This window comes from Xenopus tropicalis, chromosome 6 (assembly GCF_000004195.4).
Source record: "Xenopus tropicalis strain Nigerian chromosome 6, UCB_Xtro_10.0, whole genome shotgun sequence".
Classification (NCBI taxonomy): domain Eukaryota; kingdom Metazoa; phylum Chordata; class Amphibia; order Anura; family Pipidae; genus Xenopus; species Xenopus tropicalis.
In genome coordinates, this window is record NC_030682.2 from 849,656 (window position 1) to 867,147 (window position 17,492).

General features: G+C 58.9%; 1 protein-coding gene across 1 annotated transcript; it reads left to right on the plus strand.

The window, feature by feature from the left end:
* Window positions 1-5,649: 5,649 nt before the first annotated feature.
* LOC101732587 (zinc finger protein 436-like) lies at window positions 5,650-13,339 on the plus strand. The gene is made up of 4 exons (XM_031903633.1): window positions 5,650-6,033; window positions 10,185-10,259; window positions 10,997-11,089; window positions 11,731-13,339. The coding sequence occupies exons 1-4, from the start codon at window positions 5,823-5,825 to the stop codon at window positions 12,966-12,968; spliced, it is 1,617 nt and encodes a 538-aa protein (XP_031759493.1). The 5' UTR covers window positions 5,650-5,822; the 3' UTR covers window positions 12,969-13,339.
* The last annotated feature ends 4,153 nt before the right edge of the window (window positions 13,340-17,492 follow it).

Below are 17,492 nucleotides of genomic sequence, written 5' to 3' on the forward strand. Positions count from 1 at the left end.
CCACTCACTCCCCTAACCCTCTCCCTGCCACTCACTCCCTTAACCCTCTCCCTGCCAGTCACTCCCCTAACCCTCTCCCATCCACTCACTCCCCTAACCCTCTCCCTGCCACTCACTCCCCTAACCCTCTCCCATCCACTCACTCCCCTAACCCTCTCCCTGCCACTCACTCCCCTAACCCTCTCCCTGCCAGTCACTCCCCTAACCCTCTCCCTGCCACTCACTCCCTTAACCCTCTCCCTGCCACTCACTCCCCTAACCCTCTCCCTGCCAGTCACTCCCCTAACCCTCTCCCTGCCACTCACTCCCCTAACCCTCTCCCTGCCACTCACTCCCCTAACCCTCTCCCTGCCACTCACTCCCTTAACCCTCTCCCTGCCACTCACTCCCTTAACCCTCTCCCTGCCACTCACTCCCTAACCCTCTCCCTGCCACTCACTCCCTAACCCTCTCCCTGCCAGTCACTCCCCTAACCCTCTCCCTGCCACTCACTCCCCTAACCCTCTCCCTGCCACTCACTCCCCTAACCCTCTCCCTGCCACTCACTCCCTTAACCCTCTCCCTGCCACTCACTCCCCTAACCCTCTCCCTGCCAGTCACTCCCCTAACCCTCTCCCTGCCACTCACTCCCTTAACCCTCTCCCAGCCACTCACTCCCCTAACCCTCTCCCTGCCAGTCACTCCCCTAACCCTCTCCCTGCCAGTCACTCCCCTAACCCTCTCCCTGCCAGTCACTCCCCTAACCCTCTCCCTGCCACTCACTCCCCTAACCCTCTCCCTGCCAGTCACTCCCCTAACCCTCTCCCTGCCAGTCACTCCCCTAACCCTCTCCCTGCCAGTCACTCCCTTAACCCTCTCCCTGCCACTCACTCCCCTAACCCTCTCCCTGCCACTCACTCCCCTAACCCTCTCCCTGCCACTCACTCCCCTAACCCTCTCCCTGCCACTCACTCCCTTAACCCTCTCCCTGCCACTCACTCCCCTAACCCTCTCCCTGCCAGTCACTCCCCTAACCCTCTCCCTGCCACTCACTCCCCTAACCCTCTCCCTGCCAGTCACTCCCTTAACCCTCTCCCTGCCAGTCACTCCCTTAACCCTCTCCCTGCCAGTCACTCCCTTAACCCTCTCCCTGCCAGTCACTCCCTTAACCCTCTCCCTGCCAGTCACTCCCTTAACCCTCTCCCTGCCAGTCATTCCCCTAACCCTCTCCCTGCCACTTACTCCCTTAACCCTCTCCCTGCCAGTCACTCCCCTAACCCTCTCCCTGCCAGTCACTCCCCTAACCCTCTCCCTGCCACTCACTCCCTTAACCCTCTCCCTGCCAGTCACTCCCCTAACCCTCTCCCTGCCAGTCACTCCCCTAACCCTCTCCCTGCCAGTCACTCCCCTAACCCTCTCCCTGCCACTCACTCCCCTAACCCTCTCCCTGCCACTCACTCCCCTAACCCTCTCCCTGCCACTCACTCCCCTAACCCTCTCCCTGCCACTCACTCCCCTAACCCTCTCCCTGCCACTCACTCCCCTAACCCTCTCCCTGCCAGTCACTCCCCTAACCCTCTCCCTGCCAGTCACTCCCCTAACCCTCTCCCATCCACTCACTCCCCTAACCCTCTCCCTGCCAGTCACTCCCTAACCCTCTCCCTGCCAGTCACTCCCCTAACCCTCTCCCTGCCACTCACTCCCTAACCTCTCCCCTGCCAGTCACTCCCTAACCCTCTCCCTGCCACTCACTCCCCTAACCCTCTCCCTGCCAGTCACTCCCCTAACCCTCTCCCTGCCACTCACTCCCCTAACCCTCTCCCTGCCAGTCACTCCCCTAACCCTCTCCCTGCCACTCACTCCCCTAACCCTCTCCCTGCCAGTCACTCCCCTAACCCTCTCCCTGCCAGTCACTCCCCTAACCCTCTCCCTGCCACTCACTCCCCTAACCCTCTCCCTGCCACTCACTCCTTAACCCTCTCCCTGCCAGTCACTCCCCTAACCCTCTCCCTGCCACTCACTCCCTAACCCTCTCCCTGCCAGTCACTCCTTAACCCTCTCCCTGCCAGTCACTCCCCTAACCCTCTCCCTGCCAGTCACTCCCCTAACCCTCTCCCTGCCAGTCACTCCCTTAACCCTCTCCCTGCCACTCACTCCCCTAACCCTCTCCCTGCCAGTCACTCTCCCTTAACCCTCTCCCTGCCAGTCACTCCCCTAACCCTCTCCCTGCCACTCACTCCCCTAACCCTCTCCCTGCCAGTCACTCCTTAACCCTCTCCTGCCAGTCACTCCCCTAACCCTCTCCCATCCACTCACTCCCCTAACCCTCTCCCTGCCACTCACTCCCCTAACCCTCTCCCTGCCAGTCACTCCCCTAACCCTCTCCCTGCCAGTCACTCCCCTAACCCTCTCCCTGCCACTCACTCCCCTAACCCTCTCCCTGCCAGTCACTCCCCTAACCCTCTCCCATCCACTCACTCCCCTAACCCTCTCCCTGCCACTCACTCCCCTAACCCTCTCCCTGCCACTCACTCCCCTAACCCTCTCCCTGCCACTCACTCCCCTAACCCTCTCCCTGCCACTCACTCCCCTAACCCTCTCCCTGCCACTCACTCCCCTAACCCTCTCCCTGCCACTCACTCCCCTAACCCTCTCCCTGCCACTCATTCCCTAACCCTCTCCCTGCCAGTCACTCCCCTAACCCTCTCCCTGCCAGTCACTCCCTAACCCTCTCCCTGCCACTCACTCCCTTAACCCTCTCCCTGCCACTCACTCCCCTAACCCTCTCCCTGCCACTCACTCCCCTAACCCTCTCCCTGCCACTCACTCCCCTAACCCTCTCCCTGCCACTCACTCCCCTAACCCTCTCCCTGCCACTCACTCCCCTAACCCTCTCCCTGCCACTCACTCCCCTAACCCTCTCCCTGCCACTCACTCCCCTAACCCTCTCCCTGCCACTCACTCCCCTAACCCTCTCCCTGCCACTCACTCCCTTAACCCTCTCCCTGCCACTCACTCCCTTAACCCTCTCCCTGCCACTCACTCCCTTAACCCTCTCCCTGCCAGTCACTCCCTAACCCTCTCCCTGCCACTCACTCCCTTAACCCTCTCCCTGCCAGTCACTTCCCTTAACCCTCCCCTGCCAGTCCACTCCCCTAACCCCTCGCCCTGCCAACTCACTCCCTTAACCCTCATCCCTAGCCCACTCACTCCCTATAACCCTCTCCCTGCCAGTCCTACTCCCCTAACCCTGCTACCCTGACCAGTCACTCCCCACTAACCCCTCTCCCTGCCAGTCAACTCCTCCTTAACCCTTCTCCCTGCCAGTCACTCCCCTAACCCTCTCCCTGCCCCACTCACTCCCTAACCACTCTCCCCTGCCAACTCACTCCGCCCTAACCCTCTCCCTGCCTACTCATCCCCTAACCCCTCTCCCTGCCACTCACCTCCCCCAACCCTTCACTCTGCCAGTCACTCCCTTAAACCCTCCTCCCTGCCAGTCACTCGCCCTAACCCTCTCCCATCCCACTCACTCCCCTAACCCTCTCCCTGCCACTCACTCCCCTAACCCTCTCCCTGCCAGTCACTCCCTTAACCTCTCCCTGCCAGTCACTCCCCTAACCCTCTCCCCATCCACTCACTCCCTAACCCTCTCCCATCCACTCACTCCCCTAACCCTCTCCCTGCCACTCACTCCCCTAACCCTCTCCCTGCCAGTCACTCCCCTAACCCTCTCCCTGCCAGTCACTCCCTTAACCCTCTCCCTGCCACTCACTCCCCTAACCCTCTCCCTGCCAGTCACTCCCTTAACCCTCTCCCTGCCAGTCACTCCCCTAACCCTCTCCCTCCACTCACTCCCCTAACCCTCTCCCTGCCACTCACTCCCCTAACCCTCTCCCTGCCAGTCACTCCCTTAATCCTCTCCCTGCCAGTCACTCCCCTAACCCTCTCCCATCCACTCACTCCCTTAACCCTCTCCCTGCCAGTCACTCCCCTAACCCTCTCTGCCAGTCACTCCCCTAACCCTCTCCCTGCCAGTCACTCCCTTAACCCTCTCCCTGCCACTCACTCCCCTAACCCTCTCCCTGCCACTCACTCCCTTAACCCTCTCCCTGCCACTCACTCCCTTAACCCTCTCCCTGCCACTCACTCCCTTTAACCCTCTCCCTGCCACCACTCCCTTAACCCTCTCCCTGCCCACTCACTCCCTTTAACCCTCTCCCTGCCCACTCACTCCCTTAAACCCTCTCCCTGCCACTCACTCCCCTAACCCTCTCCCCTGCCAGTCACTCCCCTAACCCTCTCCTGCCAGTCACTCCCTTAACCCTCTCCCTGCCACTCACTCCCCCTAACCCTCTCCCTGCCAGTCACTCCCTTAACCCTCTCCTGCCAGTCACTCCCCTAACCCTCTCCCATCCACTCACTCCCCTAACCCTCTCCCTGCACTCACTCCCCCTAACCCTCTCCCTGCCACTCACTCCCTTAACCCTCTCCCTGCCAGTCACTCCCCTAACCCTTCCCATCCACTCACTCCCCTAACCCCCTCCCTGCCAGTCCACTCCCTTAACCCTCTCCCTGCCAGTCACTCCCCTAACCTCTCCCCTGCCACTCACTCCCTTAACCCTCTCCCTGCCACTCACTCCCTTAACCCTCTCCCTGCCACTCACTCCCCTTAACCCTCTCCCTGCCACTCACTCCCCCTAACCCTCTCCCTGCACTCACTCCCTTAAACCCTCTCCCTGCCAGTCACTCCCTTAACCCTCTCCCTGCCACTCACTCCCTTAACAACCCCTCCTCCCTGCCAGTCACTTCCCTTAACCCTCTCCCTGCAGTCACTCCCCTAACCCTCTCCCTGCACTCCACTCCCCTAACCCTCTCCCCTGCCCACTCACTCCCCTAACCCCTCTCCCTGCCACTCACTCCCCTTAACCCTCTCCCTGCCCACTCACTCCCCTAACCCCTCTCCCTGCCACTCATCCCCCTAACCCTCTCCCATCCACTCACTCCCCTAACCTCTCCCTCCCACTCACTCCCTAACCTCTCCTGCCATCACTCCCCTAACCCTCTCCCTGCCACTCACTCCCCTAACCCTCTCCCTGCCACTCACTCCCCTAACCCTCTCCCTGCCACTCACTCCCCCTACCTCTCCCTGCCACTCATCCCCTAACCTCTCCCTGCCACTCACTCCCCTAACCTCTCCCCTGCCACTCACTCCCTTAACCCTCTCCCTGCCACTCACTCCCCTAACCTCTCCCTGCACTCATTCCCCTAACCCTCTCCTCCACTCACCTCCCCTAACCCTCTCCCATCCACTCACTCCCTAACCCTCTCCCTGCCAGTCACTCCCCTAACCCTCTCCCTGCCACTCACTCCCCTAACCCTCTCCCTGCCACTCACTCCCCTAACCCTCTCCCTGCCACTCACTCCCCTAACCCTCTCCCTGCCACTCACTCCCCTAACCCTCTCCCTGCCACTCACTCCCTTAACCCTCTCCCTGCCACTCACTCCCTTAACCCTCTCCCTGCCACTCACTCCCCTAACCCTCTCCCTGCCAGTCACTCCCCTAACCCTCTCCCTGCCAGTCATTCCCTCAGCCCTTAACCCTTTCCCTGCCAGTCATTCCCTCAGCCCTTAACCCTCTCCCTGCCAGTCATTCCCTTAACCCTCTCCCTGCCAGTCATTCCCTCAGCCCTTAACCCTCTCCCTGCCAGTCATTCCCTTAACCCTCTCCCTGCCAGTCATTACTTCAGCCCCTAGCCCTCTCTCTGCCAGCCATCCCTTCCTTTCCCTTTAACCCTCTCCTTTCCTGCCCTCAGCCTTCTCTCAAGCAGCCATGCCTTTTGATGCCATTAACTCTCTCAGTGCCAGTGAGTGCCCGGGTGCTTCCCCAGCTCTTGGTACTGAGACCCTCGGTCCCTTGGTTACAGGAGTTGGTGACATTTGAGGATGTGGCCGTGTATTTCTCCGAGGAGGAGTGGGAATGTTTAGCCGAGTGGCAGAAGGAGCTGTACAAGGAGGTCATGATGCACAACTTCGAGCTTGTAACGTCGCTGGGTGAGGAGCACTGACTGCTGTGGCCCCTACTGGCCCCATGCCCCCCAATATCTATCACTGCCCCCCTGTCTGTCCCCCAATATCTATCACTGCCCCCCTGTCTGTCCCCCTAATATCTATCACTGACCCCCTGTCTGTCCCCCTAATATCTATCACTGCCCCCCTGTCTGCCCCCCTAATATCTATCACTGCCCCCCTGTCTGTCCCCCTAATATCTATCACTGACCCCCTGTCTGTCCCCCTAATATCTATCACTGCCCCCCTGTCTGCCCCCCCTAATATCTATCACTGCCCCCCTGTCTGTCCCCCTAATATCTATCACTGACCCCCTGTCTGTCCCCCTAATATCTATCACTGCCCCCCTGTCTGTCCCCCTAATATCTATCACTGCCCCCCTGTCTGCCCCCCTAATATCTATCACTGCCCCCCTGTCTGTCCCCCTAATATCTATCACTGACCCCCTGTCTGTCCCCCTAATATCTATCACTGACCCCCTGTCTGTCCCCCTAATATCTATCACTGCCCCCCTGTCTGCCCCCCTAATATCTATCACTGACCCCCTGTCTGTCCCCTAATATCTATCACTGACCCCCTGTCTGTCCCCCTAATATCTATCACTGCCCCCCTGTCTGCCCCCCTAATATCTATCACTGACCCCCTGTCTGTCCCCTAATATCTATCACTGCCCCCCTGTCTGTCCCCTAATATCTATCACTGACCCCCTGTCTGTCCCCCTAATATCTATCACTGACCCCCTGTCTGTCCCCTAATATCTATCACTGACCCCCTGTCTGTCCCCTAATATCTATCACTGCCCCCTGTCTGTCCCCCTAATATCTATCACTGCCCCCCTGTCTGTCCCCCTAATATCTATCACTGACCCCCTGTCTGTCCCCCTAATATCTATCACTGACCCCCTGTCTGTCCCCTAATATCTGTATCTACTCACTGACCCCCTGTCTGTCCCCCTAATATCTATCACTGACCCCCTGTCTGTCCCCCTAATATCTGTATCTACTCACTGCCCCCCTGTCTGTCCCCTAATATCTGTATCTCCTTACTGCCCCCCTGTCTGTCCCCTAATATCTGTATCTCCTTACTGCCCCCCTGTCTGTCCCTCTAATATCTGTATCTACTCAGTGCCCCCCTGTCTGCCCCCCTAATATCTGTATCTCCTTACTGCCCCCCTGTCTGTCCCCCTAATATCTGTATCTACTCACTGCCCCCCTGTCTGTCCCCTAATATCTGTATGTACTCACTGCCCCCCTGTCTGTCCCCCTAATATCTATCACTGACCCCCTGTCTGCCCCCCTAATATCTGTATCTCCTCACTGCCCCCCTGTCTGTCCCCCTAATATCTGTATCTACTCACTGCCCCCCTGTCTGTCCCCCTAATATCTGTATCTACTCACTGCCCCCCTGTCTGTCCCCCTAATATCTGTATCTCCTTACTGCCCCCCTGTCTGTCCCCCTAATATCTGTATCTACTCAGTGCCCCCCTGTCTGTCCCCTAATATCTGTATCTACTCACTGCCCCCCTGTCTGTCCCCTAATATCTGTATCTACTCACTGCCCCCCTGTCTGTCCCCCTAATATCTATCACTGCCCCCCTGTATGTCCCCTAATATCTGTATCTACTCACTGACCCCCTGTCTGTCCCCCTAATATCTATCACTGACCCCCTGTCTGTCCCCTAATATCTGTATGTACTCACTGCCCCCCTGTCTGTCCCCCTAATATCTATCACTGCCCCCCTGTCTGTCCCCCTAATATCTATCACTGACCCCCTGTCTGTCCCCCTAATATCTGTATGTACTCACTGCCCCCCTGTCTGTCCCCCTAATATCTGTATCTACTCACTGCCCCCCTGTCTGTCCCCCTAATATCTATCACTGACCCCCTGTCTGCCCCCCTAATATCTGTATCTCCTCACTGCCCCCCTGTCTGTCCCCCTAATATCTGTTTCTCCTCACTGCCCCCCTGTCTGTCCCCCTAATATCTATCACTGCCCCCCTGTCTGTCCCCCTAATATCTGTATCTACTCACTGCCCCCCTGTCTGTCCCCCTAATATCTATCACTGACCCCCTGTCTGCCCCCCTAATATCTGTATCTCCTCACTGCCCCCCTGTCTGTCCCCCTAATATCTGTATCTACTCACTGCCCCCCTGTCTGTCCCCCTAATATCTGTATCTACTCACTGCCCCCCTGTCTGTCCCCCTAATATCTGTATCTACTCAGTGCCCCCCTGTCTGTCCCTAATATCTGTATCTACTCACTGCCCCCCTGTCTGTCCCCTAATATCTGTATCTACTCACTGCCCCCCTGTCTGTCCCCCTAATATCTATCACTGCCCCCCTGTATGTCCCCTAATATCTGTATCTACTCACTGACCCCCTGTCTGTCCCCCTAATATCTATCACTGACCCCCTGTCTGTCCCCTAATATCTATCACTGACCCCCTGTCTGTCCCCTAATATCTGTATGTACTCACTGCCCCCCTGTCTGTCCCCCTAATATCTATCACTGCCCCCCTGTCTGTCCCCCTAATATCTATCACTGACCCCCTGTCTGTCCCCCTAATATCTGTTTCTCCTCACTGCCCCCCTGTCTGTCCCCCTAATATCTATCACTGCCCCCCTGTCTGTCCCCCTAATATCTGTATCTACTCACTGCCCCCCTGTCTGTCCCCTAATATCTGTATCTACTCACTGCCCCCCTGTCTGCCCCCCTAATATCTGTATCTACTCACTGCCCCCCTGTCTGTCCCCCTAATATCTGTATCTACTCACTGCCCCCCTGTCTGCCCCCCTAATATTTGTATCTACTCACTGCCCCCCTAATATTTGTATCTACTCACTGCCCCCCTAATATCTGTATCTACTCACTGCCCCCCTAATATCTGTATCTACTCACTGCCCCCCTAATATCTGTATCTACTCACTGCCCCCCTAATATCTGTATCTACTCACTGCCCCCCTGTCTGCCCCCCTAATATCTGTATCTACTCACTGCCCCCTAATATTTGTATCTACTCACTGCCCCCCTAATATCTGTATCTACTCACTGCCCCCCTAATATTTGTATCTACTCACTGCCCCCCTAATATTTGCATCTACTCACTGCCCCCCTAATATCTGTATTTACTCACTGACCCCCTGTCTGTCCCCCTAATATCTGTATCTACTCACTGCCCCCCTAATATTTGTATCTACTCACTGCCCCCCTAATATCTGTATGTACTCACTGCCCCCCTAATATCTGTATCTCCTTACTGCCCCCCTGTCTGCCCCCCTAATATCTGTATCTACTCACTGCCCCCCTAATATCTATCTACTCACTGCCCCCTAATATCTATCTACTCACTGCCCCCCTAATATCTATCTACTCACTGCCCCCCTAATATCTATCTACTCACTGCCCCCCTAATATTTGTGTCTACTCACTGCCCCCCTAATATCTGTATCTACTCCCCCAACTGACTGCCCCCCTAATATCTGTATCTACTCACTGCCCCCCTAATATCTGTATCTACTCACTGCCCCCCTAATATTGTATCTACTCACTGCCCCTATTTTCTCACTGCCCCTAATATTTGTATCTACTCACTGCCCCCCTAATATTTGCATCTACTCACTGCTACCCTAATATCTGTATTTACGCACTGCCCCCCTGTTTTTCCCCTTAATATCTGTATCTACTCACTGCCCCCCTGTCTGCCCCCCTAATATCTGTATCTACTCACTGCCCCCCTAATATTTGTATCTACTCACTGCCCCCCTAATATCTTTATCTTTGTACTGCCCCCCTGTCTGTCCCCCTAATATCTGTATCTCCTTACTGCCCCCCTGTCTGTCCCCCTAATATCTGTATCTCCTCACTGCCCCCTGTCTGTCCCCCTAATATCTGTATCTACTCACTGCCCCCCTGTCTGTCCCCCTAATATCTGTATCTCCTCACTGCCCCCCTGTCTGTCCCCCTAATATCTGTATCTCCTCACTGCCCCCCTGTCTGTCCCCCTAATATCTGTATCTCCTCACTGCCCCCCTGTGTGTCCCCATAGAGCGAGACATACGGCGGAACATGTCTAGACTACCTCTTGTTAAGCTGTTTGCCTCACTTTCTTTATCTCTTTTGCCCCTTTGTGCCCCAGGGCTGCTGATACGGAGAGACAACTGGGCTGATTTGGAGTCGGAGACTTTTCATGCCCCCCAGAAAAGAAGTGCAGGTGAGATGGGGCAGGGGGGGCATCACCAGTGTAATATATATAGGGGCAGTACAGGAGACCAGCTGTATGAAAGGGGCAGTAGTAGAGAAGGGGTTAAACAGAGTGCAAGAGTGAGGGGCACTCAGTATGTTTGAAGGGAGAAGAGATGATGGGGGGCACGGTGCGCGCAGTTACACTGGCCATACACGGGCAAGTATAGGGTGGCAGCCCCCTCCGCACCAGGCTGGCAGTTTCTCTGCCCGTGTATGGGGCCCCCCACAACTGCCCCTCCCATAGAATTATGGGCCACATATCTGTTGGTCAAGTTTGAAAATCACAATGGGCAGGGACTGTGTGGGCGTGTCCTCTCCTGATTGGCCTGCATAGGCGCCAGTTATGATCCAGTCGTTCGGCCCACGGACCAAACCTAATGAGCAGCTTTACTCAGGCTGTGGGGTTAACGTAGGGAGAGGGAGTCAGGCATATTAAGGGTTAAACGTGTTGGGGAGAGGGGGTTAGTGACTGAGGGGGCAGAGAGGAGGATGGGAAGGACAAGGACAGTTACTCAGGCACCGGTAGATAAAGGGTTAAACATGTTGGGGAGTGGGGGATAGTGACTGAGGGGAATGGGAGGGAGGGACAGTTCAGACCAGAGAGTGGGTATGTAAGGGGTTAAACATGGCGAGATGATGAAGATAGAGGGCAGTTACCCAGGCACTGGTACATAAGGGGTTAAACACGGTACTTGCCCCCTGCAGGGGAGCCGGAGCTGCACATTATCATAAAGGAGGAGGAAGAGGTGGATGTGAGCCTCTCGCCTGAATCCGACTGTCAGGACTACAGCTTCCTGGGTGAGTCACTGCAACCTGGCACTGTGATTGGCTCCTACAGCCATTAGCCCTAGTGTGTGTGTGTAACTATAACTGGGATACCCTGTGTGTAGTGCTGTGTAACTACCTATATATGGGCTGTTCCTGCTGAACTGTGCTTAGTACAGGGGAATCCCTATGTGCCATAGTGTTATGGTATCTCTCTGTACAGGCTATGGGCAAACTTAGGGGGCTGTTCCTGCTGAATTGTGCTTAGTACAGGGGAATCCCTATGTGCCATAGTTTTATGGTATCTCTCTGTACAGGCTATGGGCAAACTTAGGGGGCTGTTCCTGCTGAATTGTGCTTAGTACAGGGGAATCCCTATGTGCCATAGTTTTATGGTATCTCTCTGTACAGTCTATGGGCAAACTTAGGGGGCTGTTCCTGCTGAATTGTGCTTAGTACAGGGGAATCCCTATGTGCCATAGTTTTATGGTATCTCTCTGTACAGGCTATGGGCAAACTTAGGGGGCTGTTCCTGCTGAATTGTGCTTAGTACAGGGGAATCCCTATGCTCTCATGGTATCTCTCTGTACAGAGCAAGACTGACCCCCTAGTGGGGCAGTTAGGGGTATGTAGGAGAGGAAAGCCACTGATGTGTATCTCCTTCTTGCCCCCAGGGCCAGATTTCGGGGTGTCCCCCGGGTACCTGCCGGACTCCGATTCCCATGCTGCGTCTCAGAGGCGGTTCTTCCCGCCCCTCCCCTCCCCGGGGGCCCAATCCCAGGACAGACGGGGGTCGGTAGACCGGCCATTCTCCTGCCCCGACTGCCACCGCAGTTTCATCCGCAAGTCGCACCTGACGAGCCACCAGCGCACACACCGGGGGGAGCGGCCCTACCCCTGCGAGGTCTGCGGCAAGCGCTTCCACTACCGGCACCACCTGGTGGGGCACCAGCGCATCCACACGGGGGAGAAGCTGTTCTCCTGCGAGCACTGCGGCATTCAGTTCAACCACAAGGGCAACTACCAGACGCACCAGCGCCTCCACACCGGCGAGCGCCCCTTCTCCTGCGACCTGTGCGGCAAGAGCTTCAACCGCAAGGCCGACCTCATCACGCACTGCCGCGTCCACACCGGGGAGCGGCCCTTCGCTTGCGCCGACTGCGACAAGAGCTTCAGCCGCAAGCAGCACCTGGTCACCCACCGGCGGCGCCATACGGGCGAGACGCCCTTCCCATGTGACCAGTGCGAGCAGCGCTTCGCCCAGCGCAAGGCCCTACTCAGGCACCAGGAAGCCGCCCATTCGGCCGAGCGGCCCCACAGCTGCACCGAGTGCGGCAAAGGCTTCGCCTGTCGCTCCCACCTCCTCACCCACCAGCGGGCGCATCAGAGCGGGGGCAGCAGCTGCGGGGCGGGCGGGAAGCCCTTCTCCTGCGACCAATGCCGGAAAAGCTTTGTGGCGCAGCCTCACCTTACGGCGCATCAGAAAATGCACTCGCGGGCGCCCGGGGAGCGGCCCTATACCTGCGCCGACTGCGGCAAAGGCTTCAGCAGCCGCCAGTACCTGAGCCGCCACCAGAAGATCCACACGGGGGAGCGGCCCTTCCGCTGTAACGTCTGCGGGGACAGCTTCATACAGAAGCCCAACCTGGAGCGCCACAAGGGCATCCACAGCGGGCAGCGCCCCTTCCCCTGCTTGGTGTGCGGGGGCAGTTTCTACAAGAAGCACAACCTGGTGCGGCACCAGCGCATCCACACCGGCGAGCGCCTGCACTTCAGCTGCAAAGTGTCCCAGCCCCTGGCACAGACTCCGCCCCTTCCGGAAGAGGAGGGGTTTCAGGCGGAAGCGCAGCTGGCAGGGAGCCCCTGTAAGAACCCCTGTTGTACCCACGCCGGGGGGCACACTGAGCACTGAGTCATTGCCAGTTAGACTGATTGGCACAGGAGCCCCCCAGGCAGGCACAATAGGAATCAGTTGGCCACTCGCCCTGGCACAGAATGGAAGGGCCCATATAATAACAACGGGTAAGTGCCAGGGATACTGACTGGCGCCATGATGGGAATTGGCACAGGAGCCGGTGTGTGTGGCATGTGCCATAGGGCACCTAAGGGGGATCTGCTGGCACAGCAAGGGATCTCCCACTGGGGCAGAGTGGGTTAGATCCATCCTACACACAGGCAGGGGGAGGTGCAACCAAGGGTTAGATCCATCCCACACACACAGGCAGGGGGAGGTGCTACTGGGGGTTAGATCCATCCCACGCACACAGGCAGGGGGAGGTGCTACTGGGGGTTAGACCCATCCCACGCACAGGCAGGGGGAGGTGCTACTGGGGGTTAGATCCATCCCACACACACAGGCAGGGAGAGGTGCAACCGGGGGTTAGATCCATCCCACGCACAGGCAGGGGGAGGTGCAACCGGGGGTTAGATCCATCCCACGCACAGGCAGGGGGAGGTGCAACCAGGGGTTTAGATCCATCCCACGCACAGGCAGGGGGAGGTGCTACTGGGGGTTAGATCCATCCCACGCACACAGGCAGGGGGAGGTGCTACTGGGGGTTAGATCCATCCCACACACACAGGCAGGGGGAGGTGCTACTGGGGGTTAGATCCATCCCACGCACAGGCAGGGGGAGGTGCTACTGGGGGTTAGATCCATCCCACGCACAGGCAGGGGGAGGTGCAACCAAGGGTTAGATCCATCCCACGCACAGGCAGGGGGAGGTGCAACCGGGGGTTAGATCCAGCCCACGCACAGGCAGGGGGAGGTGCTACTGACGGTTAGATCCATCCCACACACACACAGGCAGGGGGAGGTGCTACTGGGGATTAGATCCATCCCACGCACAGGCAGGGGGAGGTGCTACTGGGGGTTAGATCCATCCCACGCACAGGCAGGGGGAGGCGCTACTGGGGGTTAGATCCATCCCACGCACAGGCAGGGGGAGGCGCAACCGGGGGTGAGATCCATCCCACGCACAGGCAGGGGGAGGTGCAACCGGGGGTGAGATCCATCCCACGCACAGGCAGGGGGAGGTGCTACCAAGGGTTAGATCCATCCCACGCACAGGCAGGGGGAGGTGCTACCAAGGGTTAGATCCATCCCACGCACAGGCAGGGGGAGGTGCTACCGGGGGTTAGATCCATCCCACGCACAGGCAGGGGGAGGTGCTACCGGGGGTTAGATCCATCCCACGCACAGGCAGGGGGAGGTGCTACCGGGGGTTAGATCCATCCCACGCACAGGCAGGGGGAGGTGCTACCGGGGGTTAGATCCATCCCACGCACAGGCAGGGGGAGGTGCTACCGGGGGTTAGATCCATCCCACGCACAGGCAGGGGGAGGTGCTACCGGGGGTTAGATCCATCCCACGCACAGGCAGGGGGAGGTGCTACCGGGGGTTAGATCCATCCCACGCACAGGCAGGGGAGGTGCTACCGGGGGTTAGATCCATCCCACGCACAGGCAGGGGGAGGTAATACCGGGGGTTAGATCCATCCCACGCACAGGCAGGGGGAGGTGCTACCGGGGGTTAGACACACACACGCACAGGCAGGGGGAGGTGCTACCGGGGGTTAGATCCATCCCACGCACAGGCAGGGGGAGGTGTTACCGGGGTTAGATCCATCCCACGCACAGGCAGGGGGAGGTGCTACCGGGGGTTAGATCCATCCCACGCACAGGCAGGGGGAGGTGCTACTGGGGGTTAGACACACACACGCACAGGCAGGGGAGGTGCTACTGGGGGTTAGATCCATCCCACGCACAGGCAGGGGGAGGTGCTACCGGGGGTTAGATCCATCCCACGCACAGGCAGGGGGAGGTGCTACCGGGGGTTAGATCCATCCCACGCACAGGCAGGGGGAGGTGCTACCGGGGGTTAGATCCATCCCACGCACAGGCAGGGGGAGGTGCTACCGGGGGTTAGATCCATCCCACGCACAGGCAGGGGGAGGTGCTACCGGGGGTTAGATCCATCCCACGCACAGGCAGGGGGAGGTGCTACCGGGGGTTAGATCCATCCCACGCACAGACAGGGGGAGGTGCTACCGGGGGTTGGACACACACACGCACAGGCAGGGGGAGGTGCTACCGGGGGTTAGATCCATCCCACGCACAGGCAGGGGGAGGTGCTACCAGTGGTTAGACACACACACGCACAGGCAGGGGGAGGTGCTACCGGGGGTTAGACACGCACAGGCAGGGGGAGGTGCTACCGGGGGTTAGATCCATCCCACGCACAGGCAGGGGGAGGTGTTACCGGGGGTTAGATCCATCCCACGCACAGGCAGGGGGAGGTGCTACCGGGTGTTAGACACGCACAGGCAGGGGGAGGTGCTACTGGGGGTTAGATCCATCCCACGCACAGGCAGGGGGAGGTGTTACCGGGGGTTAGATCCATCCTACGCACAGGCAGGGGGAGGTGCTACTGGGGGTTAGATCCATCCCACGCACAGGCAGGGGGAGGTGCTACTGGGGGTTAGATCCATCCCACGCACAGGCAGGGGGAGGTGCTACCGGGGTTAGATCCATCCCACGCACAGGCAGGGGGAGGTGCTACCGGGGGTTAGATCCATCCCACGCACAGGCAGGGGGAGGTGCTACCGGGGGTTAGATCCATCCCACGCACAGACAGGGGGAGGTGCTACCGGGGGTTAGATCCATCCCACGCACAGGCAGGGGGAGGTGCTACCGGGGGTTAGACACGCACACGCACAGGCAGGGGGAGGTGTTACCGGGGGTTAGACACGCACAGGCAGGGGGAGGTGCTACCGGGGGTTAGACACGCACAGGCAGGGGGAGGTGCTACTGGGGGTTAGATCCATCCCACGCACAGGCAGGGGGAGGTGTTACCGGGGGTTAGATCCATCCTACGCACAGGCAGGGGGAGGTGCTACTGGGGGTTAGATCCATCCCACGCACAGGCAGGGGGAGGTGCTACTGGGGGTTAGATCCATCCCACGCACAGGCAGGGGGAGGTGCTACTGGGGGTTAGATCCATCCCACGCACAGGCAGGGGGAGGTGCTACTGGGGGTTAGATCCATCCCACGCACAGGCAGGGGGAGGTGCTACTGGGGGTTAGATCCATCCCACGCACAGGCAGGGGGAGGTGTTACCGGGGGTTAGATCCATCCCACGCACAGGCAGGGGGAGGTGCTACCGGGGGTTAGATCCATCCCACGCACAGGCAGGGGGAGGTGCTACTGGGGGTTAGACACGCACACGCACAGGCAGGGGGAGGTGCTACTGGGGGTTAGATCCATCCCACGCACAGGCAGGGGGAGGTGCTACTGGGGGTTAGATCCATCCCACGCACAGGCAGGGGGAGGTGCTACTGGGGGTTAGATCCATCCCACGCACAGGCAGGGGGAGGTGTTACCGGGGGTTAGATCCATCCCACGCACAGGCAGGGGGAGGTGCTACCGGGGGTTAGATCCATCCCACGCACAGGCAGGGGGAGGTGCTACTGGGGGTTAGACACGCACACGCACAGGCAGGGGGAGGTGCTACTGGGGGTTAGATCCATCCCACGCACAGGCAGGGGGAGGTGCTGCTGGGGGTTAGATCCATCCCACGCACAGGCAGGGGGAGGTGCTGCCGGGGGTTAGATCCATCCCACGCACAGGCAGGGGGAGGTGCTGCCGGGGGTTAGATCCATCCCACGCACAGGCAGGGGAGGTGCTACCGGGGGTTAGATCCATCCACGCACAGGCAGGGGGAGGTGCTACCGGGGGTTAGATCCATCCCACGCACAGGCAGGGGGAGGTGCTACTGGGGGTTAGACAGACACACACACAGGCAGGGGGAGGTGCTACTGGGGGTTAGATCCATCCCACGCACAGGCAGGGGGAGGTGCTACTGGGGGTTAGACACACACACAGGCAGGGGGAGGTGCTACTGGGGGTTAGATCCATCCCACGCACAGGCAGGGGGAGGTGTTACCGGGGGTTAGATCCATCCCACACACAGGCAGGGGGAGGTGCTACTGGGGGTTAGATCCATCCCACGCACAGGCAGGGGGAGGTGCTACTGGGGGTTAGACACACACACAGTAGCACAAGGTGCAAGAGAGATGTAGTTGCCCCCACGTGGGGGCAGAGGGGGGTGTAACTGAAGGGTTAGATCCATCCCCAAAGTAAAGATGGCAGCCATGTGTGTATGTGCGGTTCCATTTTGGGGCCCCAGGCACTCACTGTGGGGCGGAGCTACTGTACAGGGGGAGGCATAGTACAGGTACATGGGGCGGGGCTTCTGTGGGGCCCTATCATTTCACCAGAAAGGATCTACCCCCACCCAGGCTGTGTGGCTTGATAGAGGGGTAACTGAAGGCCCCCCCCCCCTGTCTGTACTAATGTGGCATTTGCACTTTCACCCCCCCCCCCAGCCCCTAGCAGGCTATTATATGTCTCAGAACTGGGAGTTATCTGCCCCAGG

Bases quoted from the DNA above. Each gene is read 5' to 3' on its own strand.
- LOC101732587 (XM_031903633.1), top strand. From the start codon at position 5,823: ATGCCATTAACTCTCTCAGTGCCAGTGAGTGCCCGGGTGCTTCCCCAG. The intron at 6,034-10,184 runs GTGAGGAGCACT...TTTGTGCCCCAG, and splicing joins CGAGCTTGTAACGTCGCTGG to GGCTGCTGATACGGAGAGAC. The intron at 10,260-10,996 runs GTGAGATGGGGC...TGCCCCCTGCAG, and splicing joins CCCCCAGAAAAGAAGTGCAG to GGGAGCCGGAGCTGCACATT.